The 16,705-nt window shown below is 41.7% G+C and overlaps 1 protein-coding gene across 2 annotated transcripts in view; it reads right to left on the bottom strand.

Annotated features, from left to right (window-relative positions):
• Window positions 1-16,705, bottom strand: part of htr4 (5-hydroxytryptamine receptor 4) — a 147,535-nt gene that overhangs the window by 24,745 nt on the left and 106,085 nt on the right. Inside the window, exon 7 of one of the 2 annotated variants that reach the window (XM_071458103.1) lies at window positions 7,698-7,797. The exons of the other annotated variant lie outside the window; for it this stretch is intronic. Coding sequence (XP_071314204.1) covers window positions 7,734-7,797 — 64 coding nt within the window. The 3' untranslated portion in view covers window positions 7,698-7,733. The remainder of the gene's footprint in view (window positions 1-7,697; window positions 7,798-16,705) is intronic. 2 annotated transcript variants of the gene reach the window in all.

The following is a 16,705-nucleotide window of genomic DNA, read 5'->3' as shown; positions in this document are numbered from 1 at the left end:
TGTACAGCATGAAATCCATGCTGCGTTCGGTGCAGGACTTTGACACCGGAGACCCACACATGGTCATGTTTAGGTTTATGGATGGGGTACAGAACAGGGTAAATACAATATACTGGACACTATATATTGTGTTCTTGTATATAACAACATGTATGTTTGGAGCAGAGTGACAACCGTTAACTTGACTAATACGACTTTACAGACACATGCGGCAGCTTTGAACCACATATGGATGTTTACACCGAATTATACCGTGTATGTGGGGGCGTATGCAGATGTGAGCCAGATGAACTATATTGTTTATGGTAATTTGCCATCTTTCATCTGGGAAGAGCTGACAGAGCTGGGTATGTGTGTGAGACAGAGAGAGAGGTAAGGACCGGGGGACAAACAGAAAAGAGCTGCGCAGGCAGAGATGGTGAAGTTAGTGAGGCAGCAGCCCACACAGAGAGTCAATTCAATTAGGAAGTGAAAATCCTTCCTGACCAGTCTAATGTGGTTACTGATTGAGGACGACTCTCTAGCTGCTCGCTGCACATTTCGTCTTTGTGTGTTCTCCTGCTGCACGCACTGACAAGTTGAACTGAAGGCACGTTTCAGCGTTTTGCGAGGCCAGTGCTCAGCTGCAACAACACTGTGTGTAAGGGGGGGATTGTCCCATTGATCAACTCGGCAGCTACGCAGGGTCACAGGCAGTTAACAGGGGTCAACAGTGCAATGCTGACCTAAATTTTGTGTTTTGTGTTGTTTGCAGTTTTGCAACTGGATCTAAATCTGTTTAGGTTTATTTATGGAGGTGAGCAGACTCCTACTGACCCCCTGCTCTGTGGCTTTAGCTGTACACAGCCTCCTATCACACACTGTGTTGCAGAAGCTGTACTGTACCGTATGTGTTTCATCCTCCCTGGAAACCGATGTCACTTTGTGGCGCATATACTTGTAGTTCATAGATTACGCATATGCCACTTGGGTAAAACAGCCTGATGAAGGGGCTGTATGCAAAACCAACACAGCAGTTAGTCAGTAGCTGCAGTTTCTGTTCACAAAGTAGCTTCAAAAATATTCTCATCTTCCTGCTGTGTATCAGCTTTTCCTATACAAAAGTGCTCATCATATATATCTAACATTTCCTGGATGTTACGATACCCTGCGGTCTAAAGGTTGACTTTTGTGCACTGGATTCAAGGATCTGTTGAGAGGACATGAAGGATCTCTGTAGCTGTGGTCTCAACACATATTTTGTAAATTCTATTAACGTGCAAAGAGATAAAATACTACTTGTCTGTGTGCAGAGTGTTATGATGACGTCTTGTCTCTGTGTGCTCTTCACTCTCCCCCTAAACCAGAGCCGAGGTCCTACTGTCTTAACAACACTATCTAATTATCTTTGTGCCCCATTATTTCCAAATTAAATGGCTACAATAATGGATACTCCATACACAGCATATATCACAGCCATCATTAAAGTGCCTGTATGTATCTTGCCAATAGCCACCCACAGCAATAAAAGCCTGCAAGTGTGGCAAACATACCACAGTCCATGTGTTTAGCTGCAAAAGAGCCTCTTCAGAACAGCTCCTCACTCACAGATACAGACTCGAATCCACACATATACAGGCATGTGTCAAAAACATGCCAGATATCCAACATGCAGGCTACTGCAAAAGCCTACACACAACACTGCAAATGCCACATGCAAATATACCCACATTCACAGTTCTTTACACAACCACTAACCTGAAGATTTCTTGATGAAGGCGACAGAGTTTAGCTTTCAGGATTCTGTTTTTGCAGGAAAATGTCTCACATTTGAAATTTAACCCTTGATGTTTTTCAATTTAATGAAGTTTAGAAGCTTCAGTGATTAAATTGCTGACGTTCTCAATTCAAATTAATTTTTGGAATTAGTAAAAAAAAGCAATAACGTGAAAAGTTGACTTATCCTAGCTCCACAATCCATCCTTTGAACTCTGCAGAGAAAGTGGACTCCTGCAACATGATGTGATCCCAGCTTCTGACAGGTGTTATGACAGTATGACAGAGTCACTGACTGCCCTGCTAACCCCCGCTGGGGACAATGTCAGTTTGCTTTTTGGTCCTGAATATTTTAAAATTCCTAGCACAGAGATATGTTCAGCACTTTTCTTTCAACAGCAGAGGAAAAAAATGACCAGTATGACTGACATGTGACCTGCTGCCTGACACTTTGAGGATTCAGCTGCATACTCCCACACACACACACACACACACACACACACACACACACACACACACACACACCCATTCATAAACTGTCAGCACACACAGGATCTCCACTGCACAGGCACAGTTGTACTAAACTCTGGTGATGCTACATTTTGTGGGGTCAGCAGAATCCTTCAGGAGGACTTCCTCCACAGTGGTGGAGCGATGACGGTGCCGGGTTTCAGGTGGCTGGCTCGCTGAGTGCTTACAGCAGTACCATTTAAAGAGCTATGACAACGTTCACACTTATAGCTCTGAAAATGGCGCTGCGATCTGCACCAAACCGAGGAGTCAAAAATCTCATGTCGCTGGCATGTGTCACGTTGATTGTTGCGATTTCTCTTCAACACGTCTGTCAGACACACACACACACACACACACACACACACACACACACACACACACACACACACACACACATATACCATATGTAAACCTAAAACCGCCAGTGACTGCAGTCCAGCATCTGTCAGATGGTACTGTGAGCAGAATCAGTCGGGAGGTCTGGAATCCAAGTCAGGATGAAAATGAAAATGACAAAATGAAAATCACAATGGAAAGAAAAACAAAAGCAGAGCGGCGGAAAAAGCCGGCGACAGGTTTTCAAACATTAGGAAACATTTAGTTCTGCATGTCAGCAGCAAATCTGTGGAAAAAATGTTGTTTGTCAAATTTTAAGTGAAAAAATGGTCTATCCTTTTAATTTTACCATCTGTTCCAACACACACAGGCACACACACACACACACACCAGTCACACCAGGATGAGGCCTAAATATCCAGAATCCCTCTCTCAACCTCCTAATACACACAAAGTTGCACTAAACATACTGCACTACACTGTGTAGTTTATGTAAAATTTCAGTTCAAGTGTGTGAATGTATGACTGTGTGTGTGCGTGTGTGTGTGCGTGCGCGTGTGCATGCGTGGATGCACTGCGTGTTTGTCTTTAGTCCATTGATAGGTGCACCGGGTTTGTATAGTTTAGTGATAGTCACCTGCCTTCATTTTGTGTTAATCTACAAAATTCTGCAGGAAGTAGATCTGAGGAAGAGGATTGGAGGAAGATTTCTTGAAAGTTTTAATGTGGCTTTGGGAAATCAGCTCTTTGCAAGCTGTTTCTTTGTGACGCGTAGGACTGTTGCTTGAGTATTTACAGTGCTCCAAATACAAGAGTTGATTTCAGTTCGATCAACCCTCTACGAACCAAATTTAAAATCCTTCATAATCATGCAAAAGCGTGTGTGGGTGAGTGTGCAAATGAGAGAGTGAGATACATTTCTTAAACGTGTGTATGTGTGTGTGTGTGTGTGTGTGTGTGTGTGTGTGTGTGTGTGTGTGTGTGTGTGTGTGCTTTCGAATATGAATGTAAAAAATTTGTTTACAAAATGTACAAAATGTGCGTTCATGCGCGCGTGTGTTTCAGCTCAGGGATCTGGCAGCATCGTAACCCCTCTGGGAGACGAGCAATATTGAGCAGCGATGTAATTAGATCTGAGCAGCCTGCCAACAGCCAACAAGTGGACCAGAGAGGACCAGAGAGGAGCAGAGAGGAGCAGAGAGGCTCGAGTGAACGATGGAGGGAAAATAAAAATATCTGCTCTTGTACCAGGAGCCTCAGTCTCTCTAACATCCTCCCTGCATCCTTCAGTCCACTTCCTTTTTCCTAGTCTTTCCAAGCGAAACAAAAACTTGTCAGTGACTTCTAAGATGAGTGTTTTCTGATCTGACAACATCTTTCGTCAGTGCTGCTCAAAACCGAACCTGCCATCGCTGGGTCGGAGGTTGAAGCTATGAAAAAGAAGATCATGGTCACGTTTGTCTGTGACTGTCCTCCACTCTGCTCCACGATCTGCCTCCTCCAACTCTCTCTCATGAAATCTAAAATAAAACACATTTATGGGAACACCAGCACCAACTGTTGGCTTGCTGGGTAGTTCCCCAGCAGGCACTGGATATCAGTGTAACTTCAAAAAGATGTTGGGCTCATAACGACTCTAACATTGGACAGATGTTAAATTTTGGTTGGAAATGAAAATCAGGTTGACATCAAAACCCATCGTTGGCTGGATGATACTGTGAACTGATATTTAGCAGGCGCTGGGTTTTGCTCACGAGTAGCATGACGTCAGGATATTGTCGGTATGAGACATTTGGGGGACGACATATTTTGATTACTTTACAGCACAACTTTAAACCAAGAAAATATGAAAGTCATCTGACGTTGTCCTGACACAACCAACATGTAACCTAACCAACGTCTAATGACGCTGACCAGCTGCGTGTCCGCAGGGTTGCAGTTTCTGTAGTTATAGGCACCGAGATTTGTTTTTTCAAAGATCCCCAATGTAATTTGCTGAGAATGAGAGAACGCACCGAATAACCACGGTGTAAATGCAATAACATGTTAATGTGGACCCCTGAAGTCATTACACTAAGTGCAAGAGGCAGGCAACACGAGGTCTCAGATGAATCTAATCCATTTTAAAGAGAGTCTGTGTTTCATGCTCCATTAATTCACATGAATTGTTTTTTGAAACTTTGCTGCTGCCGTTCAGTAAAGAAGATTAGAAGAAGATTGGAAAACCAGTGTGGGCTCGACATTGGATTCTACTCTGTCCCCTTTCCCCCGGAGGCTGTACATGAGGATGCCAGTACTTCTTCTCCTCAACATTTACCATGCACCTCTCCAGTATGTTATCTAAACTGCTTTTGATTTCTCATACCCTCGCCTGCCTTTGACCCCAGCGTCCTCTGGAGTATCGGCTACTGAAACTGATGCATTGATTCAAAAATGTCATTTGAAGGTAACTACTTAAAAATCACAGCAATGTTAAAGGTACAACTTCATGAAACATGTTCGGTCCCAGCCAGCAAATCAAACTGCATTTGAGTGAGTATTTAAAAAAAAAAAATTAATTATTATGAATTCATTAATTACATTTATATTTTACTATATATCAAAGTTGCATTACACTACATTCTTATGGTGATGTTATGCTGGACAAGGAGACAAGAAGGAGAGCTGCTGTTGGTAATTTGACTGGTAGATAATCAGCATCATTCTGATAATAATAATAATAGTAATAATAAGACATTTTATTTATAAAGCACATTTCATGATATGTTAATCATTAACAACACATTAATAGCAGTTATCAAAAATAGGTGAGATCTACAGCATGATTTTCTAACCTGCCCACACAACATTCGCTCTGCGGCCGTATACGTTTCTGACTTCTGATGCCTTCATGCTTTTGTGGGTGTTGCCATTGTTTTCTAACTATGGATAAATCTACTCTGAGTAGGTTTGATAAACTTGTGACAATACCAGTGTTACTGATTACAAAGACATTTTACAAGAGAAGATGTGTCGGCTCAGTAACGGCAGATTAGAGATTAGAGTTTCAGATTCAGTTTGACACTGGATTTAAATCTCAAACAGGCACATTTATTTTCCTCCACTATTGTCTTGTCGGTCATCTCTGCTGTGATAAGACTCAGTGCTCGGTGATGTATCTCTGCTCTGCTGCTTTCAGTTTGTAATTGTTTTTCATTTTAATATAATATATTGATACCAAGTGGTTTACAAATTAGAATTTTTTTATTTGATGAAGGTCGTCAATGATGCTGTTATGTGAAAATGAACCAAATGAGTTTTATGTCTACAAAAAAAAGACAGTGAGGCCAGTGTGTGCCTGAACACCGTGTAACACTGCTAACACCGACGACCAGGAAACTCTAACACCACGTCCACGGCAAGGCCACCTGGAGTGTGGATGAGACCATGAAACCAACGTGCTTCCTCTTTCTTTTCATCCTTAAAATATAGCCGCTTCCCTTGTTGTCAGTGTGTTTTAGAGGCAGAAAGAAAAAGCAGTTATAGGTGACAGCAAACCATGATTTCTCAAAATTAAAGAAAACACACACACACACACACAGTCACTTCAGTCAATTTCACTGTTTTCACTGCAGACAAAAATCTATTGTCAGAGCTGTCTGGTGGAGAAAAAGCCTTGTCACTGTCATTCTTATCTTCACATCGCTAACCTCACACCGTCTGTGACTCTTTGTGCCTCTCTCTCACAGCGTAAGCGAGCGATTCAGAAACATTTCAGTGAAAACACTTGAGCGCTCAACAGTATTCATCAAAAGAGATGGCCGCAGTCAGAAAGACACTCAAATTAAGAAAAAGGTTACAAAAGCTACGACCGTAAGTTTATGATTTTTCAAGTGAAGAAATGAGAGACTGATTATAGTTTTCTGACAGAGCGCCTTTTAAAGCCTGACAACAATCGAAGACGATCAGCCCTGAGCAGAGGCAGAAATGAGATCAACAGCTGGAGAAGATTAGCAGCCAGGTCACACACGCAAAACACACACCCAGAAACAAAATGATAAGCGAGAAGAAGGTAGAGGAACACTATAGAGAATGAAAATGGTAGAGGGAGTATGAGCCATGATATGAAAGACAGAAGAAAAGGAGGAAGAGAAAATGGAGGAAAGAAATGAGGAAGGCAAAAAAAACAAAAAAAAGCAGGAAGAAAATAAAATGGAAAAGGAAGTAGAGACACTTGCAGTTGTGAACATCAACACACACACAAACGAATAATGGAAAAAAAAACTGGAGAAGACGGAGAGGTTTTATCAGCTCCACTCATCGCTCAGGATACATTACCAGGTTCACACACACACACACACATACTCGTGAGGACTGTACTCAACCCTGACACTAAAATAATTCTAACTTTAACCCCATAAACCAAACCTAAGAACACTAGAACACTATCTCATAGAAATCACAATCATATGCTACTGTAATCACTGTCTGCATCATGTTCAGAGGCAAAGTTTTTATTTAATGGCAGGAAACTCACTATGACATATTATGAGTTTTAATTGTACATTAAATATAAATTTCATGTAACTACTGAATAAGTCACAACCTTTTTCCCCCCTTTTTTGTATATGTTTGGTTTTTGAAATTCATCCTGTGCGCAAGTGTAAAAGATCAAGATTTGACTTATGAAAACTTGGCCTCCTTCTGGCGCCGGGATCAAAAAGTCATCCCGGCATACATCAGCAGAACCATTTCAGAGATGCTGTTAAATAAATAAATAAAAAAATAAAAAAAACAACCTACAACCAGATTTTCAGAAAGCAAAAACAAGATAGAAATGACAGATGTGAAAGAGCAAGATACAGGAAGAAGAAAAAAAAAAGGCAGCTGAAAAGAGAAGAGTTAGTTTAAAGCGGCATAAACATCATCACGACCCTGCTCCACTGACTGTTACAGCAGGAAGTGTTTATGCAGATTAAACATGTCTTGATGGGAACCTCTGCTAACAGATGATCATCTAACCTCAGTGTGTGTGTTTGCGTTGATGTGTGCGTTTTTTTTTTTTTTTTTTTTTTTACATGCGTGGACGTCAGTGTGGGAGGCAGCAGACTCACTTGATAGAGCCTTGAGACGCCCTAGACATACAGCAGCTAGACAGGCACTGGCCTGGTGTTGCAGAACCAGAGCAGGAGCTTGGAGGCAGAGGAGCAGCCACTGGAGAGACAGGGAGGAGGAGGAGGAAGAGGAGGAGGAGGGGGGAGGGAGGAAGAAATGAATAGGTAAAAGAGAGAGAGAGGAGAGAAGAGAGGTAGCAGGTGTGAAAGAGAGGATAGAAACGAGAGGGGCAAGTAAAGGAAATGAAATGAGGAGAGAGAGAAGGAATACATGAAAACAAGAGAAGAGCAGGAAGGACAAACAAATGAAGCCAATAAATGGCAGATTAATTGGAAAACGGAGAAGAAGAGTGGACGCATGTACAAATGATTGAGAGATAAATAAAAAGGATGGTACAACGGAGGGAAAGAGCAAGGAGGGAAATAAAGAAACAAAAGAAAAGCAGAAAATACAGACGTGGAGAAAGGGAAGGAAGCAACAAGGGAAAGATGAAGGAAAAATCAAGGAGTGATAGGAAGGAAGGAAGGAAGGAGGGAAGGAGAGGAGGAGGGTGATAAGAGAGGGAGAGCAGGAGGGACGGAGGGAGAGAAAAAAGGGAAAAACAAGGTTAGTTTACACCCAGACGACCCATCAGACAGCAGGCAAGACAAGACCTCTGATTGTGTGTGAGTGTGTGTGTGTGTGTGTGTGTGTGTGTGTGTGTGTGTGTGTGCATGTGTGATAGCTAGCTGAAGACGTCTAAGTAATTAGGAAAAAAAGCAGCATCAACATGAATCAAAATTTGATTAAACTTTTATCATCATCCTGAGACACATCATAAAACAATGCAGAGCTCACAAACAGAGCAATTATCTTCAACACTGATTTAATGTTGACAGATTCAAAGTGACAGACTCTCTCTGGGTGTTTCTTAGCATCACCACAACACTGGTATAAGTAGATCATTTTCCAAAAGACGTTTTCATGAATGGGTTTTTCATATTGAATAAATAACCTAGAGTTGCATCTCAGTAAAATGGCAACCCACCATGACGTCACCCATTGGTTTGTGAACTGCCCTACTGAAGCCGAGAGACTGTAATTTGGCCGTCGCCATCTTGATTTCTTGAAACCGGAAGAAACCATATTTGGACAAGAAAGTGGAGCTGAGGAGAAGTGATTGTCGGGCCGGTCACCATGTGTGGCACAGTCTGTCAATCACATGGTAGCCACGCCCTAATGCACACCCTGCTTCATTGTCGATGTTCCTCTAAATGGACCATAATTAAAAAAATGAACATCATGTATTGAGGAAGATGTGAAACTAGCGACTGAGACCATAACCTCATTGGGAAAACATTCGCTGAGGTCATAAATCGAGTGAGAATTAGGGACATTTTCCCATAGACCACAATATAATCTCGCCCCCTGATGGTCATAAGATACAGTAGAACGCTGGTTTAAGACACTTCTGCATTTGCTTTACTTTTCAGACCCAGAGTCTTAGTTCATTTTTATATACAGTAAACGGTTGGTGCATGTCAACAGTACAGAGAGCAGCAGTCAGGTCCGGTGAAACACTGTCTGTATAATGTAGCTACATACTCATTTCCACAACTATTAGCAAAGTAAACAACGACTGACAGAAAGTGTTAACAAAAAATACACAAGCTGAACACATTGATATTCAGTGTAAGCTGGACACAGGCCAACTACAACACACACTCTCTGTCCTCTGACTATCAGTCTCTCCTGATCACTCTTTGTTTTGGTATCTCTCTCTCTCTCTCTCTCTCACACACACGCACACACACACACTCACACAGACACGCACACAGACATGGACATCATGTCCACATCAACATATTTAGTGAGTGGTTTGGTGGTAACTGTGAAATTTTGGACAAATCTGACATTTAATGAGCTCGACCCAAATCAGTCAGCTTTTGATGGGGATGTGGAGCAGCCATGCGGACATAACAAGCCCAGAGTCTCTGAAGACACCCCCCCCCCCCCCCCCACCTCCCTCCCAACTGTCACACACACACACACACAGACACACATTTTATCAGGATGCAAGACACTGAAAAAAAACCTGTTAATGGACAGAGAGAGAGCCAATATACACACTGCTGCTGTCACTTGAAAATGTATTGTGTAAGTAATTCTTACCTAATATTGTACATTGTATATTATATCTAATATTGCCATGCTGATCCTGCTTTTGGTGAAATAATACCACAATTTAATTTTGAATGTTGAACCTAACGCTGGGCAATAAAGAGGAAAAATTGTCAAGAGCACTTCCTGAAGGGGACGCCAAAGGAACCAGCATGTTCAAATGTTACCTGAGACTCTGACTGACCGTCCCCGTTTCTCTGTGTGGACTCTTTGTGTCTGATGACACCATTGTGAAATTTTCACTTCATTCATTTCTTATTAAAGTTTTGTGATATTGCCACTGATATTATGAAGGTCTTTCAGTGCAGCGAATGATCTGTTTTTCTTTTCTCTGCCATTTTAACTGATTTGATCTGTTTACAGGAGTAGGAGAGCAGAAACACCCATTTACTGCATTAGAGCTTATATATATCTAATTAGCTTTAATTATCCCAAAAAAGCAGATCCGTCAATACGTAAAAGTCGAGATCGCTACGAAGGCTGTAAACCTACTATGTTAACATAGTGCTTGTTTGCAATTATGTTTTTATTTGTGAATGAAATCTTCCAAAACTATAAAACAAAATATGGAATATGTGGTTCCGAGTTGATACGTGAGCCATTCAGTGTTTATATAACAGGAGCGAGAGTTGTGTCTGTATTCTCAGCAGGAAGCCAAACACATCGTCACTGGGTATTGGGCTCTGCCAACAGTCCTGTTTGTGATCTTTGTGAACAGGATTTCAGGGCGTGGGAGAGGCAGAGGTCTGGTTTGGAGGCCTCAGAGATGCATCTCTGCCATTTGCAGATATGTTTTCATGGGCTTCATCAGACCATGACCTTCGGTGTGCACTATGGGCTTTTTGCAACTGAGTTGCGAGGGTGAGAGTCATCATCACCTCCAAGTGTGATTGCTCTCTTTGGGTCTCTTCGGGTTGGGACAAAGTTTCTGCCTCAAGTGAAGGAGTTTCTGAATCTTGGTCTTGTTTACGATATGATAAAATGAGCCGGAGGTGGACAGGCAGATTTGTGCATGTATTGTAGGCACTGTACCGGCTCAAAGATTTGTCTTCTCTTGTTTATATACTACAGACAACATACATTTCTAGCAGATCTGACACAGGCTAAAAGCAGGGTATTCTGCATTTTTGATCAGCCACTAAACATGCAACACTTTGGTGTCCTTAATCCTGAGGACAACAATGATTATAACACCACATCAATAATAATATTCTGTTTCACACCATGTTATGTAATTTTAATACTGTGGTTCACACAGTTCACTGCTTTGCACCCAGTGACGTCAGCTGCTATGGAAACCATTGAAAGCTATAATAAACCAACAGGACTTTACACTGGCTGCTGCGAAACCAGTGTTTTTGTTTTTTTACAGGAAAATGTAAATTTAATGTGAAACTAAAACGTTCTGCTGAAATGAAATTTAAGGATGCAAAAAACATAGTTTGCAAACCCATACAGAAATTTATGACATATATGTCCCTCTATTAAGAGCGATGTTGCCATAAAAGGTAAAATATTATTAACACCTATATACATCCTATGAAATACCCATAAAACCCATAAAATATTGTATATATACATACATTAATAGACAGTGTACATATATATATATATTATATATTTAATTTACACTGTATATGCAATTTATTTTTTAAAATCTTTTCTGTGTTGATTTTTATGAACAGGTCTAATTCAGGTTTGGATTTGACTTTTTTTGTTCTAAAATTTAGCTGTTTCCTCTCAGGTCAGTATATCATAATCTGCTATAATATATGTGGAAGTGGAGTCAGATAGTGAGCGTGTGTGGAGCTGGAGCTGCAGTTGGTTGTTGTGAACTGGTGGCTGAAAGCAGCTGACAGCATCGCAGTGGCATTTAACCTGACAGCCTGAAAGCAACGCTTCCTGTTCCTTGTTTGATTTTGTTTATATCCGCAAGACAATGCAGTCCAGACACACACACACACACACACACACGCACACGTTAAAACAAATATGGGCACTGGAATGAAAAGGCAAATAAACACACACATTCCATCACTTCTCTTCCTCTCAGACAAACACACACCTGTTATCTCCTTCTCTTTTTATCTCCTGCACGAGAGTACATGCAGCACACACACGCACAAATACACAAGCCAGCAGTGTGTGTGGTATTGCTTCAGGTCCATTAAAGAGGAACCAAACAAGAGGCACAGATACACACACACACACACACACACAAACACACACACACACACACACACACACACACACACACACACACTAAACAATGGCGGAACCATTGAGTAGAGATGAAAGAGAAAGACACAGAGAAACAGAGAATAAAAGGAGAGAAAAGAAAGGTGATGGAGAAAAGAGGGAGATAGAAACTAAAAGGATGAAAATGACGAGAAAGGAAAAGAGTAGCTGCGTCTCCTGACAATATATTAAACAAAACAAATATATCAGAGTGTGTTTGTGTGCGTGTGTGCATGTATGTGTGTATCTGTGTGTATTGGCTTTAGATGGTTGTTTATCTGGCCTCCTATGCTTCTCTTTCTTACCCTTGTAAGTGATGCATGAAGCCACTGTTTGTCTGAGACTCTGTACGTGAGTGTGTGTGTGTTTGTGTGTGTGTGTGTGTGTGTGTGTAGTATCTTGGCCACACCAGGATTACATAAAAAAGTGTGTGTCTCTATAGACTCTATGTATCTTGGTATGTGTATATACGTCTGTGTGTGTTTGGATGTGTCTGACCCTTCTCGTCTCCTGCATACAGAAGAACAGGGCGGCAGGGGGCTGAGTAGCAGCTGCATATTTTCAGCCAAACGTAATATTCCCAGCTGGAGGGAACTCAGTGAATAATGAACGAAAAACCTGACCCACTGAGTGTGACAACATTTTCACATCCCTGAAACACCTCAGACTGTCTGACGGCCAGAGGTCGTCTTTTTATTTAGGACCGAGCGCATGATTTACCTTTTGGTGAAACCACTTCCAATCAAGCTGCCTCATCTACTGCTTCACACAACGTCAACATGCTGCTTCTCTCAAAATTCAATGTCTTGCAGCTGCATTGCATTCTGGTCTATTTTCCGCTCCTGCAGGCATAGCAGATTGGTACAGTACCTAACACCATACTGTACATTGGTATGGTATGGTAACTTAAAGAACCCGAATGGACTGATTTCTCTGTAAAGGACTCGGGACGGGTTGGGAAAATCAAAAGGAAGAGGTGTTTATGCTGTGGTGTTTACACAGTGCTAACAGTGTGCAACGCTAGCTAATGTTAGCTTAGAAATGAAGTCTGCCAATGTCAACAAATGACCAGCCCCCGGCACAAACCAAGGTAACACACAAGCCCATAAGTCATCTGTACAGCACGTTATGATGACCCATAGTTAGGTTTTGTTGCTAGGCGACATCTAGTGGCCATAGTTACTATGACAGGAGCAAAGGGAAAAGTGCGGTGATGTAGTATATAGAGCGACAAAGTCCAGGAGGAGGAGACAGAGCAAAGAGGGTGGAGAGGGGAGGGCAAGGCAACGAAAGGGAAAAGGGACAAGAGGAAGAGGAAAAGAAATGGCTCAACAAAACACAGGAATATGACACAAGAGAGCGGTGTTTGATTCCCATGTGAAAGCAGCAGTTTATGTTGCTTCTATTATCCATGACTGTTCATTGTTATTATTGTAACAAAACAAAGACTGTCTAATCTCAACCAAGGGCCACTAGGCCTGCTGCTGTAGGGGGCTATTTCAGGAGACACTCTTATGGGTCGAATCAGAGGGTTGAAACAAATAACCTATATGGTTGTTCAGGTTGGAGGACTTGTCAATCTAAATCATGGCTATAAGAGAATAGGGCCCAATTAGCCTTTCATTGGAGGGACCGCCCAAACCATTTTTACACAGACAATAAAATAAAAATCTGGAAGAAAAACTGGAGAATAAACTGTTCAATATGGCAACACTGTGTGAGAGTCTCTAAAGCCTGAGCCCCGACACAGCAGCACAATCACAGAGCAGGCTTCATGTTGGTTTATAGTCAAATGTCAAAATGTCAGTATCAATAATATCAATTAGCTTCACTGTGTTCGAGTACAGATGCTTAACTTTACATTTCATTGTCTTTTTATATCTAGCAAGTGTTTTGAGACCCTCTTCCCCCTCCATGTGTCTCTGCTGCCACGGTAACCCAGTTTCCTGTCAGCGATGAATGAAACTAATCTTAATGTAGGAAAATTTTATGTTTGATTGAAGAAGCTGTGATATGCAGCACTACATTAGAATACACTCAGCTGCACCAATCAAATCCGATTGTCACATGATAATAATCTCTGTCTTTATGGGATGAAAGGATATAATCAAGCTAATTATATCCAAAATAAGATGCTTGAAAGATAATCGCAGCTCATCTGGTCTCTCCCAAAAGCAATATGTCTTACCATCCGAACTTAAGTACAAATCCACACTCATCACTGTTGTCCCTCTATTCTTCTCCTGCCTCATTTCAACATTCAAGCACTTGTGGTACAACAGTTCAAAAGACTTGCATTTTTATTTAATTATAAGTGAATAAAGTGCACTCTCATAGAAACAGAAACACAGTGGTGTCAGACAGAATGTTTTACTCACTGGTTCAACTCAAGTTTGCATATTTGCGAAAACCACCTGCAACAAAACTGAAAGGACAATTTAATTTTCAATGTTTTATGTGTGTGTCTGTCACAGAGAGAACATATTCAGTTTTGTGTTGTCATTAGGCAAACACCACACCATGTATAGAAATACAAAAGGAGCAGAGCAACCTTTTATGTCCTCAAGTACACAGAGAGAAAGACACAGAGAGAAAGAAAATTATATGACGATGCATCCATAAAGACTAGTGTTTTATATCTGTATATTTCACTCAGTACAGGTGCTATTAAGGCTTCAATGGGACACTTTGAAAAGCAGACACAAAACATATAAATACACTCTGCGGGGTGAGTATTCATTTTAAATAGCATTTTAATGGTGCATCTGTTTGCAGCTGAATGTGACACAGCTAGGAGCAGAGTCTGAGGTCATGGTTCTCTGACAGAAATTGGTGGATTGCTCCCTTTGGGTTTGGAACGAGTTGCTGCCTCAAGTGGAAGCGTTCAAGTATCTTAGGGTCGTGCTCGTGAGTGAGGGTAATATGGAGTGTGAGACTGACGGCCAGATTGGTATAGCATTAGCAGTCATGTGGGCGTTGTACCAGACTGTTGTGGTGAAGAGAGAGCTGAGCCGGAAGGCACAGCTTTTGATTTACCGGTCGAGCTATGTTCCAACCTTAACCTATATGGTCATGAGCTATGGGTGGTGACCAAAAGAATGAGATCACGGATACAAGTGGCTAAAATGAGTTGTCGCTGCTCCTTCACGTCAAAAGGAGTGAGTTAGGGTGGCATCTGATCAAGTTGCTTTGGAGGTTTGCCAGGCACATCCGACCAGTACAAGAACCTAGAACGTGCTGGAGGGACTTTATATCTCATCTACCTGGGAACACCTCAGGGTCCCGCGGAGAAGCTGAAAAAACGTTACTGGAGAGACCACCGCCAACAACCTCCAGATAAGTGGCAGAAATGGATAGATGGATGGAAATGTGAATAGTTTCTAATATAGTTTGTAGTTTTGACATCAGCACTCTCTATGTTACTGTGTATTTTTATCATGTACTGAGATCGCAGGAACACCATTTGCTGTGGGATCTTCATTTACCACAAACAGTGTAACAACACTATGATTGGGGACAATCACAACACAACTAGGGACAGACAACTTAAATTAGAATTGTGCATGGACTTAACAGAAAAATGCCTTGTATCAACATTTGTAGACTTCTACAGTGTGACATTTCCCAATTAGCAGCGCACCACGGGGATTAACAGCGTGTCTCTTGGCAATGCTGGCTTTCACTTGTCAGTCAGTTGCCCTGGGAAACACCCACTAAGAGACTGTTTCCACAAATATGTCAAACAGCTGCTTCATCCCCTAGAAGAAGAAATGGAAAAATATGATTTATATTTCCCTAGGCAAACAGTGGGAACTCCAATCCCCCTACATCTTTAAAGTGTGGTGTTTTAAAAGTGATGTCTTTTCCTCTCAGTCGGGCACGGTTGATGTCACATTACTGCTGTGTGTGTTTAACCACCTCTGTGTTTCACTGCAAACCATCTGAAACAAAAACTCCAGTGTGCAGACCAGTTCTGTGAGTCCATGGTGAAATACTTCAGCTCGGTGTGTTTGTTCAGCTCCCTGCAGGTGGAGTGAGCTTTCATACGACGAAGCAGGGTGTCACACATGATGGAGATTGCCTATTAAGTCAAGGCTTTAAAACATGCTGACATAAATTGTGCTGACAGTGTTCTAAAGTGGAGTTGAGGAAAGATCCAAGTCAAACACAAAGTTGGGAACAGGCGGTGACTGTCCTTTCTCTCTGCTTCTAAGTCTTTCTCATCTCCATCTCATTTCCTTTTCCTCCTGCTGCTTCTTCTTTCTTCTGCGATCTATTTGTCCCTTTTTCTCTTTCGTTTGCCTTGCCCTCCCCTCCTTACCTCCTTCCCTCTCATCTCTCCTCATCCCTTCCTACCTATAGCCTCTTCTCCTTTCCCCTCTCCACCCTCACTTCTTTCTTCCTCTTCTTATTCTTCTCGTTTCCTCTCTTCCTCTATTCTCCTTCCTTTCATCTTTTTTTGCAGCTCATCTTATTTCCTTCTTCCGCTCCTTTCCTCTAAAAACCTGCCTTTATTTCTTTAATCTTTACTTTCTTCTCATTCATTCCTGTTTTCCTCTCCTTTCCTTTTCACCTCCCTTCACTTCTCCTGTTATCTCCTCCTTCTCCT

Source organism: Trachinotus anak, unplaced genomic scaffold (assembly GCF_046630095.1).
Source record: "Trachinotus anak isolate AG129_WGS33_773 ecotype Australia unplaced genomic scaffold, CSIRO_AGI_Tana_v1 ptg000021l, whole genome shotgun sequence".
In the NCBI taxonomy this organism is placed as follows: domain Eukaryota; kingdom Metazoa; phylum Chordata; class Actinopteri; order Carangiformes; family Carangidae; genus Trachinotus; species Trachinotus anak.
This window is presented reverse-complemented; position numbering and strand designations above follow the sequence as displayed.